Consider the following 13,596-nt stretch of genomic DNA (forward strand, 5'->3'; position numbering starts at 1 on the left):
AGATGGCATTGGTACATCTCTCATCTTGAGGATCTGTCGTTACAAGAACAGATACAAGTGTCAGGGGATTGGCTTGTTAATGAACTTAATGCGTCATCATCACTGGTTCATACATCAGGTTACACAACAATTTCAGCTGCAAAACTCATTGCTGTACAATGGAACTATAGGTTCAAACTTGATCGACCAGTATTACATTAATTCCGGCCAGTAATATGACTGAGAAAGATAGAGAGAGGAGAGAGTATAAAAGAGCAATCAGGAGACCCACTGCAAAGCACAGTACTCCTGCCTTGAACAGGCTGTGTAAAAAGGGGGTTAACATTTACACTAGTTAGATGCGTGGATCCGCATCTAACCCGGTGGACCCGGCGGATCGCGTGGGTTGAGCCCAAAAAATGAACATTTTGATTAATAACGGATGAATGGATGGAATGATATAATGAGCAACATAGTAATTAAATTCTCTAAAATTTTGTACATTATGTTTTGTTGCATAGGCACTGGGAGTTTATTCTAGAGCTAGATTTTATTTGGCTACCTGTTCATCTGATTACTTGTTAGGTTATATTGTGGGGATGACATTGGTGCTTTCATAAAATATTTACACAATGAGATTTTTGATAAATAATCATCAGTAATGACTAAGTGTGTAAAGGAAAATAAAAAAAATAGTCTGGTAAGTTCAGAAAATGATATCACTTCACTGTAATGCAGACAGAGACAAAAGACAACACTACAATATCCATATATTTCCCAGTCCTAAGCCGACACTACTGGTTTTTATTTGAAGTATTTTGGTGCTGTGAAATACTGTATATCATTATGGTAAAAATAAAAAATATTGTGATATAAATTTAAAATAATATTTCTAATCACAACTTTAGTTTCAATGAAATGATTTTTGATCAAATATTAATTGTCATCTCTGCTCTCTCACTGATGCTGGTGTTAGGTCCATTGCTTCAACTCAGTCCATCCAACCTGTTGAAACCCTTGATGTCCACATACAGTAACATTTGCTGCTCCCTTGCATCAACAGCGACTGGACAGGACAGGAGGAGGCAGCACCTTGGAAACATCTTGACTAATAAAGGACACTTTTATGGCAATGGCCTTTTCAAAACCTTGGACCTATGGACTGCAGTAGTAAGCCAGGGTATACCTGGGTTATGCAACTCACATTGTATAACCCAAACCGCCTGTTCAATATCAGTAATCTTAACCATCAAGATGATCTGTAAGTATCATACTGAGCAAAAAAAAAACTTCTTTAATGTTCACAATCTTTTTGGTCATTAAAGTATTACATCCAACTTTTGCCTTGTATGTATTTTTCATTGATGTTTTTAGTAGTGTAAGATAGTGTTATATAACCAAAAGTCTTCGGGTTTTTACCAAAACAGGCTAAGATACTTAATAAAATACTTTTTTTAACATGAAAGGTATGTTAAATATAAAAGAAATCTATGTAAAATTACATGTAAAAAACAAAAATGAACAGTTCATTGTTGCAATTTTAAACCCCCTACCGAGTTTTTCAACAATTTTTGACATTTTTTGAAAGATAAATCAAATGTTTTTATGTGTGGTATATCATTTTATTACATCAAATATGAATTAATATGCAAGTTTTTAATGTAAAATTATCTAATAAAAACCAACTAATAACAATACCTTTCTGCAATTTTAAGCCTTATTATTTGTATTATAACAATGTTAGACCTTATTTATAGCTCATTTCATTGTTTTTACACGGGTAAATATTCTTTATTAAATATTAAAAAGCCAAAAAAATATGGAAAATCTCATGTAAAATTAAAGCTATAAACTGTATTTTAACTATGGAAAATTACTGTATTTTTATGAGATAGTTATTTTACAGTATTTTACAGTATTTTTCTGGCGCCCCAGCTTTTTTTACAGTGTAGGTGCAGTTGTTAATGTAGTTATCTTATATGATGATTTTAGCTGATATGATGATTTTTGGGGCCAATATGATTAGAATTTTTAATATTTATTAAAAAACAAAACAAAAAACAACCCAGCGGCTCATTGGTTCATTTTTACGTATGGCACAAGACTGACCCATTCACACCTCCTCCTGTGCTGGCCCCACGCCTCCCTCTCTGTCCTTTCAGTATCAGTCTGAGCGGCACACCGGTGGACGAAGGAGGGAGACGTCCAAAATGGACAGACAGCAACATCAAACACGGAAGAAGAGAGGTGCGGTGAAGACAGAGCAGCAGGAGGAGATGCAGGAGTGCGGCAGAGAAGCCGAGGAGCACAGTGAGCAGGAGGAGAGTAGAGCCGAAGTGGAAGCAGGAGGTAGCAGGAAGGTAAAAAGTGACACTCAGGAAGTAACGTTAGGCTGTGTGTAAGGTGACTGCAAAGGAGGTGCTGTACGTTCAACCGATTGAGATAATAAAATAATAAAAAACTTATTGCAGTAATAAAAGGTGATTTTACAGGCTTAAGATTGATCTATAACAACACCAGATAAGGAGCAAGGTAAGGCATAAAAAAAAAGTTTCATCTCTGTCAGTCACCTAATGAGAGCAAAAAATATAATATATACTGTATAGAGAGCAAAAGGGTAACACTTACCATACTTTTGAATAATTTGCCACAAAGTTTCATTTTCACAATTTATGATCAGAATAATTAAATGATTTGTCAAAATATACATGAAGAATAACCCAATTAAATCAAAAACACAAACATTGTTTGGAATAAGTCAAAAGATGTCAAACATTTGTTTCTTCTGATGCTCCAGCAGGATCCAGAGACTCCGATCACCATTGTGATGTCATCAGAAATCCTCTTCAAGAAGGAGAAGCAGAGCAGCAGATCAATGATCCCTGGGCCTGCCTTCTCCTTTGTCAAGGTCTGACATGGAAAATAACTGAGGAACATACACAGGAATAAGCGAGCACACGTGTAGTTACACAAGTAACTACACACACAAATGCATAGATCAATAGCAAGTAGTAATTTTGTAAGAAGTCTTATTGATTGTGTTCTGAGAATTGAGAATATACAGTTTAACACACACACACACACATACACACACACACACACACACACACACACACACACACACACACACACACACACACACACACACACACACACACACCCTTTCCTTTTCAATGCAGTTATTCAGTCAGTTGTGTTTTGTAATTTCATGAATTTTGCTGTGTTCAGGCTCTGAAGGCAGCGAATGCTAAAATTAAGATGCGTTACCCTGAGAGTGAGGAGCTCTTTAAGGTCGTGCTCATCCCTGACAAACCAGACTTGAAAAAAAGAATCATCAAAGACAACAGTGAGTAATTGATACACCAAAACAATTTTTTATCAGCATCTTTATCATGTATTCAGGTACATATTGATAAGCAACCCATTTATTTAAATGATCATTTAAATAAGTAATTTGACTTACTTATTTGAACTGTTATGTATGTGTGACAGGGATGAGTGGGGTATATTTGTTTGACGACAATGCCACCTAGGGGTATATCACCCCCAGGAAGTTATTCTACACATGACAAAATCCAACTACACACTACAACTACTACTGCTGCGACATGACTTGATTTGTTGTTTGGCACCTTTGCCGCCAGTTTCGGCTGTTATGGTTGAATGTCTTTGCAAATCAAAGATCTATACAGTAACTACATAAAGATTGGGCAAAGGATGTTGAAGGAGCAGCAAAAAAACAAACACTTTTCAATGTGTTCAATTCATCGTGTCTGAGTCTCACTTTCCTAGCTGCCTCCTATAGAACGAGGTTCAATACGTTGTTGCAACGTACATAAAGAGATTCTGGACACTCTGCTTTCAGTGTCACTTGAACACCATTTAAACGCCCAGACATATTGGATGCACCGTTTAAACAATGTCCTTGAATACATTCCAGTGGTAAGATTACACAGAGAAAAATATCCTTGATGCGTGAAAACAGTGTTTCTGCTGATGAAACAGAACATTATTTGGGCAAATGATTGTTCATTGGGCTTCTCATTCTTTCTTGTTTGCAGATCTGGAGGACATAATTACTCTCTTGTTAGTGAGGGAAGAGGATCTCATAGGTGAATTACAGCGAAACAATATCCATCTTTACCTGTCTGCTCCACCTGGGTTGAAAGTTCCAGATGCGATAAAAGCGGGTAAGTGTGAATAGAGTGGTAAACAAATGAGAGACCCTGCCTGTTATGGATTTTTATTTAACATGTTCTACACCTTCAGCACTGATACCTTGAACAATTAAATTCATTCTGTATAGTGTAGTTGTACATGACCCTGTCTATTCATGTGAATTAATGTCCCTGCACCAGGCATTGCAGCTGCTGTCATGCAAACCCCTGAAAACATCACAGAAGTGCCGGAGACCCCGCTGCGTGTTGTCTTCGATGGTGACGCTGTCCTCTTCTCTGACGAGTCTGAGCGTGCTTTCAAGGAACGTGGACTGAAAGGGTTCTTGCAAAATGAGAGAGAAAAGGTCAACGTGCCAATGCCCAAAGTATGTGGATACTGATTTTCACTTTTTTCCACTATGATTATTATCTTTGTGTTATTGCAAAAATGAAAGTGTTACAGCAAAAATCATCATATAACATAAGTACATTAACAAAACAACAACAACAACAACAACAACTGCACTTATGATTAAAATGACCTATACCTACAGCACCTTTCTTTCTCTAAGAAAAAATCATTGGGTGGGTTCAGGCATTCAAGCTGCTGGCACAATATATATATTTGCATATGAATTTAATGTTCAGATAAACAATAAACTGGTGTTATTGCATAGCTTTAACCTACTGTCCTATTCACCCGTTGCTCTCTTCATTTCTACATTGTCAATACAGCAGTGTGATCATAATTATAGTCAAATGTCTTGCGATACTGTTAATAGGACTTTTTGTGTTAGAACAAACTTGAGTGGGAAAAAAGAAGCAAAAACAACAGCCACTTTGAATTATTAACATGTGCTGGTCCGTTAGAATACAAAGTTTTAGAATACTAGAAATTTGAATTATCATTATGTCTCAGTTTTCTTATTTATTTACTTTTGTTTTGTTTTGTTTTCATCCAAGTTAAAATTGTCCACTTCTCTATTGCACTTCTAAAATAAATAAATGAATGTTTGGCCAGAAAGGGCTGTATGGGCTGCACACTGAGATCTGTTTGTAGTGGCTGCTTTTATCTTGTTCCAAGCTCTGAGGCAACTTGGATTGCCAAAGAGGAGATCGGGGTTGTGGAGGGAGCTGCGTCAGTTAATTGAGCAAATGGTGATGGCATGCAGTATTGGCGGAGTGAAAGTGAGAAGTGTCAGGTTACAGATTATACAGAAAGGACTTGTTGGATTACTAATATTAATTAAACCTACACATGGTGAGCAACCATGAACACAGAGTGGCTGTTAAGTGGACAGGAATCCTTTTTGAGCTTTTAATTATTTTATTTTTTATCATCATCTATAATGGTTGCATAATGAAGTGTTTGTTTGTTTATTTACTTCCCTGTCAGGGGTCTTTAAGTCTCAGTGAGAGTAGATCTAGATGAAAACTGCAAAGCACATTGAAGATCAGACACACTGTACATAATGGCTGAGCTAACAACGGTGCTTTGAGGAGCTCCACTGCTAAACGCTACTGATTTGGTCAGTAACAGTCAGCGCAGTTTCGCAGATTCGAAATCAGACACCTTCAAATCCGCCTGCCTACGTTAATATAGATAGACTACAAACTGGATATACTGTATTACAGTGGAGGGGGAAAGTTGGTCTTGAACTTTGGTTGAACACAGTTTAAAGCCTACATGTACTGCCAAATATTGACTGCATAGAGTCCTTTTTCACTCTCCTTTATTCTCTCTTCTTCCACACAGGGACCATTTAAGGACTTCCTGGAGGCTTTAGGAAGGCTGCAGAAGAAATTTGAAGAAAAAAATTGCCCCGTTCGTACCTACCTGGTGACAGTTCGTGATGCAGGCAATGCAGGATATAGAGCCCTAAACACTCTGAAGACATGGGGTCTGGAGATTAATGAGGCTTACTTTTTGGGAGGGGCTCCCAAAGGCCCTGTGCTTAACATGATCCGCCCCCACATCTTTTTTGATGACCAGATACGTCATGTTCAGGGCGCAATGAAGGAGGGAGTGGTGGCAGGTCATGTGAAATACCAGTAGAGTATCTAAGCCATAGGGTCACAGGGTACAGCTAATGACCATTTTAACAATAAAAACTTTTTTTTTTGAGACACAATCATTAAATTGTATTACTTTACCTCTTGGGTTTTTTAATTTGGTGTTTTTTCTGGCTACTGCTTTCTGCATAAACTTTTCATTTGTGGATCTAGCATGTAGGTGGTGTTACTATGTACTGTCTGTGCCTGAGGTAGTTTTAATATAGCAAATTTAAGGCAACATGGGAAACAGCAGAATTCATCTGTCACACTTCATTCAGAGGCTTTCAGTCATCCTCTGCCAGCCCTACCCATTCCACTGACTGTCCTGTTGTTTCAGATCCTGCTCTGCAGGGCAGCCACTTTACCAGTCACCTGACTCCCACACACACCTGCTCACCTGTTCCCCATTTCCTCATTTGTCTCCTGTGTTTTTCTGAACCTGCGTTTTGCCTGCTCCCTTTTGTCCTGATTTTTTTGCTTTCCTGTTGCTGACCTCTGCCTGCTGATTTAACCCCCTCGCCATTTCCCCTTACCTGCTTTGTCTGCATTACCTGTTGAATGAAGGAGAAAATGAATGAAGCAGAGAGAGCAGGACTAATACTCTGGAGACCATAAGTGCCTGTACAAACCCATCTGGCTCACCCTGTGTGATATGGCTACCTGTAGCTTTTCCAGCACATAGATTCCAGCATATGCATTGTAAAGGACTCCTCACATCCTGGACACCATCAAAGCACAATCCACCAAACTCAAAAACAGTTTCTTTCCCATTGCCATAAACATACTTAACTCGAACAAGCATTGAATGACCCCTTAGTTACAATATGATGACTGTCTCTCCATTGCAATGTCTACTGAGTTGTTGGTTGTGGTTGTTTGTTTGCTGCTACTGTTTTGTTTCCCAGTGTCTTTTTTAATGCTAATAATAATGCTAAAACTAATACTAATACTAGGACTAGAGTAGTGCTCCTAATTTCATTGTATTCTGTACAATAACAATAAAGGCTTTCTGCTACGGCTGTGCACACATGAGTGTCCCTGCCTGTTTTAAACCTAATTTGCATCAATTTGCAGATGTAAATGTAATAAGCTTACAACAGAAGAAATGTAAGGCCAAAATGCATTTATGAAGATCTAATTTGAAAGGTAACATATTCTATTATTTCTATCTATATTCTTGTTTTGCATGTGACTACAACCAAACCTAAACTACATAAGCTCATACATGGTATTTATTTTAGTATTTTTCGGTCACCTGTAAAAAAGTCATTTTACATAACTATGAACAGGATGTACTTAACACAAGAACAATGAAAAGCTCCACAGTACTTTAAAAATTTGTCAAAAAGTCCTCAGCTTCAAGGCCTCTAATAGTTTAGTTTAGTAAGCCTTTATAGTTCATTTTTTCACTGGTGCCCATAAACCTCTCCAAAAGGAAAACTGGGAGAAATGTGCTTTAAGTCCAATATGAAATAATAGAAAACATACTGAAGCATTTTGATGCCTAAGAAACCTTTGTGAACCATTCAAGATAGACCTGACCTTTGTCTGTGTCATAAACTCAGGCTATTGGCCTTGCTCACCCCCCTAGTGTGCTCTGATTGGTCAGGGGAGACGTCTATCAACAAGCTAGAGTCATTCAGAAAAGCTGTGAAAAAACAGGGAAGAACATTACGTCTTATGCTCAGTTACCGACCCCCCTGAAGTGAAATCTGATTCTATCTTTGATCTTTACAGGGAGGCCTCCATTTTGTAGTCAGAAAGGTAATAAACAAAATCTCCATGGCAACCTCTGAGTGCAGTTAGGCACAAACAGCTGATTCAGGTTAACTGATTAGACATTTCTCTGATGCCTGTAGTTATCAAACACTCGACTGACATTTCTGTGTTTTAGTCGGGAGACTTTTGACATAATTTCAATTGGTGCTTCTAGGTGACTTCACACACACACACACACACACACACACACACACACACACACAGACACACACACGTTGCTGTTTCTCTCTAATTGAGATTCCAGTTTAAAAGATTTTCATAATGTAAATCAAAATAAAAGGTGTTGATTGTGAGGATACATAATATGTAGTTAAAAAAAAACAACTAATATCTTTTAGAAGCCAGCAACGCAGTTTAGTGTCAGCTATTCCAGAATCCAGCAATGCCTCTGCAATTTCTTCAGAAACTGCATCATCTAGTTGCATTTGGTATAGCAAATATGACAAGAGTAGAAATAGAACAGCTAATCCAAAATGAAAACTTTTAACACCTTTACTGATGATAACAGGAAGGAAAGACAGAAATACTTAAGTATTGCTAAACCAGTTTAGTTCTGATCTGACTGCTCCTTCAAACTTGCACCAGGACAGACTTTAATCTTTACCAAGTCACTGAAGAAAATAATGTTTTGTCACTGCAGGCCATGGTGGTTCTATTAAATATTAATTGTATACAAAGTCTAAAATTACAGTAGGTAAGTCATTATAGTATTATGATATACCTGAGGGTTAAACCCTCCTTACTTTTTCTGTAAGGTCAGATAAAAAGACAATGAACCAGTTAACCCTTTCAAATGCATTTTATTTATTAATAATTCTTTCCTTATTTGAAAGTTGTATTACTTGACAATGTAAATGTGTTTTGTAGAAACAAAAAACAAAATATTATCTCAGTCCCCCTCACAATTCAAATGCACACAAGTTCTCTTCAGGAAGTTGTCTACTTCATTAACGTAATTTGTTTCTATTTGGCAAAAATAAATATATTCTTCCTAAGATTTAATTCCTTCATGACTTTCAGCTTGGTCTCAGATGAGTGCAGCCAGAAGTCCTGCTACTGATGCTCCAGCACCAGCCACAGCTGCACTGGCAGTTGTTGACAGACCAGCCATACCTGTAGTGAGACAACACACGTTAAAGACTGTCCAGCAGATCATCAATGGATTTTTTGTCCCATCCTCACTGTTACATAATGTGACATTATTGTTTCTTATAGGTTCAAGTTTGATCAGATTACAAAGGATCTTGTGTAGTTTTTGTTGCACTTCAGGAAGAAGTGGATGAAAGTTTGAGGGTACATAATGCCCCTTTGATTATCATTCCAGCAATGGTTACGGTGTTTACCTGCGACGGCTCCCAGAACAATAGGAGCAGCGATCACTGCGCCGCCTGGACACAGACAAGAAGACAGAGAAAGATTGTTTAATACATTAGCTGATCTGAAATGTTAGCATGTTTAATGTCTTTTTGATGTGAAAAAGTGAACAGGTGATTCATAAAGGTTCTGTCTTACCTGCTCCAGCAGCAACGGCCATGTAGGTCACTGAAACACAAGATAAAAACAAGAATGAACATTGAAACTACAGCTCAGTGGCTTTATCAAAGATGTTTCCTGTAATGACAATCAGACAATTATGGAAAGCAAGTGTTAACTATCAAAGAAATAAATCAATATTGTCAAAGGAACAGTTATACTCACAGAGTCCCATTTTCACGTAGACGGTGTGGTGTGTGCAGCAGCAGCAGCAGCAGCCTTATATAGCAGGCTCAGCTGTTATTTATTGAGAAACGAAACTTTGATCAAATCAACAGAGGAGGGAGTTAGAGAGCACGTGTTTCCATCTCACCCAAATAAGTTCAAGTAATTAGCATTCCTGAGATGCTAAATCATTGTTATGATCGGAACATTACAGCCCCATCTTTGTTTAGGTTCAAGCAACAAAGCACTTTGGTTCAGGTGAGAGAAAGACCATGATATTGGTTAAATGTTAATAAACACATTGTGTCTCAAGTCAATGCAGATTTTTTCTATATTAAACCAGACCTTGATCTTTCCCTTAACTTTAATCAAATGCTGCCAGTTGTGTTTACTGTAAATGTAATCTCATAGAGGCCAAGCTGACCACATGATCATAACATCTGTGGTTGGGGGACGTTTGCTGTGTGCCATGTATTACTATGTGTGTTACACCTGTAAGAATATGTTATCAATCAGCTGGTATCCAATCAGCTGATGAATGAACCAACAATGGCAAAGCATAAATGAAGCAGATGATGGGAGTGTAACTTACGTAAATGCTCTGCCCAAATTAGTAACGCTTTATAATTGGAACAGCAACTCCCCAACATGGTATTTTAATGTACCCCCAATGCCATCTCCACCTGTGGAGCACACGGTACACAATGGAGTACCAGTCTAACCAGCAGTACAACATAGTGTACTAAAGTCAAAAACAATGCAAAGGACAAAGTATAATAAGCACTACATACGTTTGATCCTCATTCCCTTTGTTGAATCATCTCACCATTTATGAAGCAAAAATCTCTGGCAGCATTCATCTAATAATATAATTATAACTTTATATGTTATATTGTAGCTACAATTTGCACATTACATTCGCAGTGTGTACTTTGAGTTGGTATTCATAGTACATTAAAATAACAGGTTTCCCTTTCTCCCACTCTGCTTTATGCAGCATACCACTCACTATGGTGTATAAAACATTAGTCAATACAGTGATTGACTTGTGGTTTTCACAAATTAATAGAAGCCTCTGTAGTGTCCCCATGGTAAGTGGCCTATCATCCTTTGTAATGCTCATCCCCATTCAATAAAGTCTGCCCTTATGTATTTTGTACAACTGTCATGTGAGTATTAAAAGATTAAGATTAAGATTAAAAGATGATTTGAAAATTCCCGATGTCTCTGATCTGTAGTTTAGCTACTAATCATGAATTCCTTAATAGCCACTTCTTAGTTTTGTAGGACGATGCCTTCCTTTACTTGGATACAGAAAGGCTAAGTTATGGTAACCATGAGGTAAAGAGGAATTACTTATTAAGATCTTAGTATGATGCACTGCAGGGAGGCACAAGAAGGGTTAGTAATGGTCAGATAATCATGAGGTAATGAGGAAATACAATGTGTCACTTCACTTGAGGGGAACAAAAAGTCTAATGTTTTAGTAATTAGAAATTAACATGTCATAATGAGTTTCATGTCTGTCAGCAGCTAATTCAGCAACGATTCATGAAGACAGTGTTCAGTATTTGACACTTATGAATTAATCATTACCTATATGCGTCATTATTATAGTATTCCCCAGTAATTTGTTTCATTATATATTCTCCCATTTGATTCACATTCTCGTTTTGTTCAGTTATGTTTTTCTTCATTGTGCTGCTGTACCATGTAAAGTTGATCACACCACAGAGCCTGTTCAAGCTTGCCTTAAAAGGATGGTTTCTCAATTATTTTTTGCCTGAATTTTTCATTGTATTGGATGAATGTTATAACCGTTATGACCTTCCTTGGGTTAAAACGTAGGAGTTCATTATTTTCCACATATTCAGTCTATGGGGGTAAAGATGGCATTGGTACATCTCTCATCTTGAGGATCTGTCGTTACAAGAACAGATACAAGTGTCAGGGGATTGGCTTGTTAATGAACTTAATGCGTCATCATCACTGGTTCATACATCAGGTTACACAACAATTTCAGCTGCAAAACTCATTGCTGTACAATGGAACTATAGGTTCAAACTTGATCGACCAGTATTACATTAATTCCGGCCAGTAATATGACTGAGAAAGATAGAGAGAGGAGAGAGTATAAAAGAGCAATCAGGAGACCCACTGCAAAGCACAGTACTCCTGCCTTGAACAGGCTGTGTAAAAAGGGGGTTAACATTTACACTAGTTAGATGCGTGGATCCGCATCTAACCCGGTGGACCCGGCGGATCGCGTGGGTTGAGCCCAAAAAATGAACATTTTGATTAATAACGGATGAATGGATGGAATGATATAATGAGCAACATAGTAATTAAATTCTCTAAAATTTTGTACATTATGTTTTGTTGCATAGGCACTGGGAGTTTATTCTAGAGCTAGATTTTATTTGGCTACCTGTTCATCTGATTACTTGTTAGGTTATATTGTGGGGATGACATTGGTGCTTTCATAAAATATTTACACAATGAGATTTTTGATAAATAATCATCAGTAATGACTAAGTGTGTAAAGGAAAATAAAAAAAATAGTCTGGTAAGTTCAGAAAATGATATCACTTCACTGTAATGCAGACAGAGACAAAAGACAACACTACAATATCCATATATTTCCCAGTCCTAAGCCGACACTACTGGTTTTTATTTGAAGTATTTTGGTGCTGTGAAATACTGTATATCATTATGGTAAAAATAAAAAATATTGTGATATAAATTTAAAATAATATTTCTAATCACAACTTTAGTTTCAATGAAATGATTTTTGATCAAATATTAATTGTCATCTCTGCTCTCTCACTGATGCTGGTGTTAGGTCCATTGCTTCAACTCAGTCCATCCAACCTGTTGAAACCCTTGATGTCCACATACAGTAACATTTGCTGCTCCCTTGCATCAACAGCGACTGGACAGGACAGGAGGAGGCAGCACCTTGGAAACATCTTGACTAATAAAGGACACTTTTATGGCAATGGCCTTTTCAAAACCTTGGACCTATGGACTGCAGTAGTAAGCCAGGGTATACCTGGGTTATGCAACTCACATTGTATAACCCAAACCGCCTGTTCAATATCAGTAATCTTAACCATCAAGATGATCTGTAAGTATCATACTGAGCAAAAAAAAAACTTCTTTAATGTTCACAATCTTTTTGGTCATTAAAGTATTACATCCAACTTTTGCCTTGTATGTATTTTTCATTGATGTTTTTAGTAGTGTAAGATAGTGTTATATAACCAAAAGTCTTCGGGTTTTTACCAAAACAGGCTAAGATACTTAATAAAATACTTTTTTTAACATGAAAGGTATGTTAAATATAAAAGAAATCTATGTAAAATTACATGTAAAAAACAAAAATGAACAGTTCATTGTTGCAATTTTAAACCCCCTACCGAGTTTTTCAACAATTTTTGACATTTTTTGAAAGATAAATCAAATGTTTTTATGTGTGGTATATCATTTTATTACATCAAATATGAATTAATATGCAAGTTTTTAATGTAAAATTATCTAATAAAAACCAACTAATAACAATACCTTTCTGCAATTTTAAGCCTTATTATTTGTATTATAACAATGTTAGACCTTATTTATAGCTCATTTCATTGTTTTTACACGGGTAAATATTCTTTATTAAATATTAAAAAGCCAAAAAAATATGGAAAATCTCATGTAAAATTAAAGCTATAAACTGTATTTTAACTATGGAAAATTACTGTATTTTTATGAGATAGTTATTTTACAGTATTTTACAGTATTTTTCTGGCGCCCCAGCTTTTTTTACAGTGTAGGTGCAGTTGTTAATGTAGTTATCTTATATGATGATTTTAGCTGATATGATGATTTTTGGGGCCAATATGATTAGAATTTTTAATATTTATTAAAAAACAAAACAAAAAAC

The 13,596-nt window shown here is 36.7% G+C and overlaps 1 protein-coding gene and 1 long non-coding RNA gene across 6 annotated transcripts; one reads left to right on the forward strand and one right to left on the reverse strand.

The window, feature by feature from the left end:
* Positions 1-2,049: 2,049 nt before the first annotated feature.
* On the forward strand, positions 2,050-7,208 carry LOC130180207 (cytosolic 5'-nucleotidase 1A-like). Of its 5 annotated transcripts, XM_056393633.1 has the most exons (7): positions 2,209-2,382; positions 2,472-2,511; positions 2,777-2,887; positions 3,208-3,325; positions 4,041-4,169; positions 4,338-4,522; positions 5,893-7,208. In XM_056393633.1, exons 3-7 carry the CDS (start codon positions 2,807-2,809, stop codon positions 6,190-6,192), a joined length of 813 nt encoding a protein of 270 aa, XP_056249608.1. In that variant the 5' UTR covers positions 2,209-2,382; positions 2,472-2,511; positions 2,777-2,806; the 3' UTR covers positions 6,193-7,208. The 5 variants fall into 5 exon arrangements, with proteins under 5 accessions (XP_056249603.1, XP_056249604.1, XP_056249608.1 ...); XM_056393628.1 differs by lacking the exon at positions 2,472-2,511 and having other exon boundaries at positions 2,050-2,339; XM_056393629.1 differs by lacking the exon at positions 2,472-2,511 and having other exon boundaries at positions 2,050-2,339; positions 2,780-2,887.
* A 1,546-nt stretch (positions 7,209-8,754) lies between these two features.
* On the reverse strand, positions 8,755-9,886 carry LOC130180306 (uncharacterized). The gene is made up of 4 exons (XR_008829387.1): positions 9,669-9,886; positions 9,483-9,512; positions 9,314-9,358; positions 8,755-9,083 (listed from the first exon to the last, which is right to left on the reverse strand). It is a non-coding gene; the product is annotated as an uncharacterized LOC130180306 (long non-coding RNA).
* Between the last annotated feature and the right edge of the window lie 3,710 nt (positions 9,887-13,596).

Source organism: Seriola aureovittata, chromosome 13, assembly GCF_021018895.1.
Source record: "Seriola aureovittata isolate HTS-2021-v1 ecotype China chromosome 13, ASM2101889v1, whole genome shotgun sequence".
NCBI lineage: Eukaryota > Metazoa > Chordata > Actinopteri > Carangiformes > Carangidae > Seriola > Seriola aureovittata.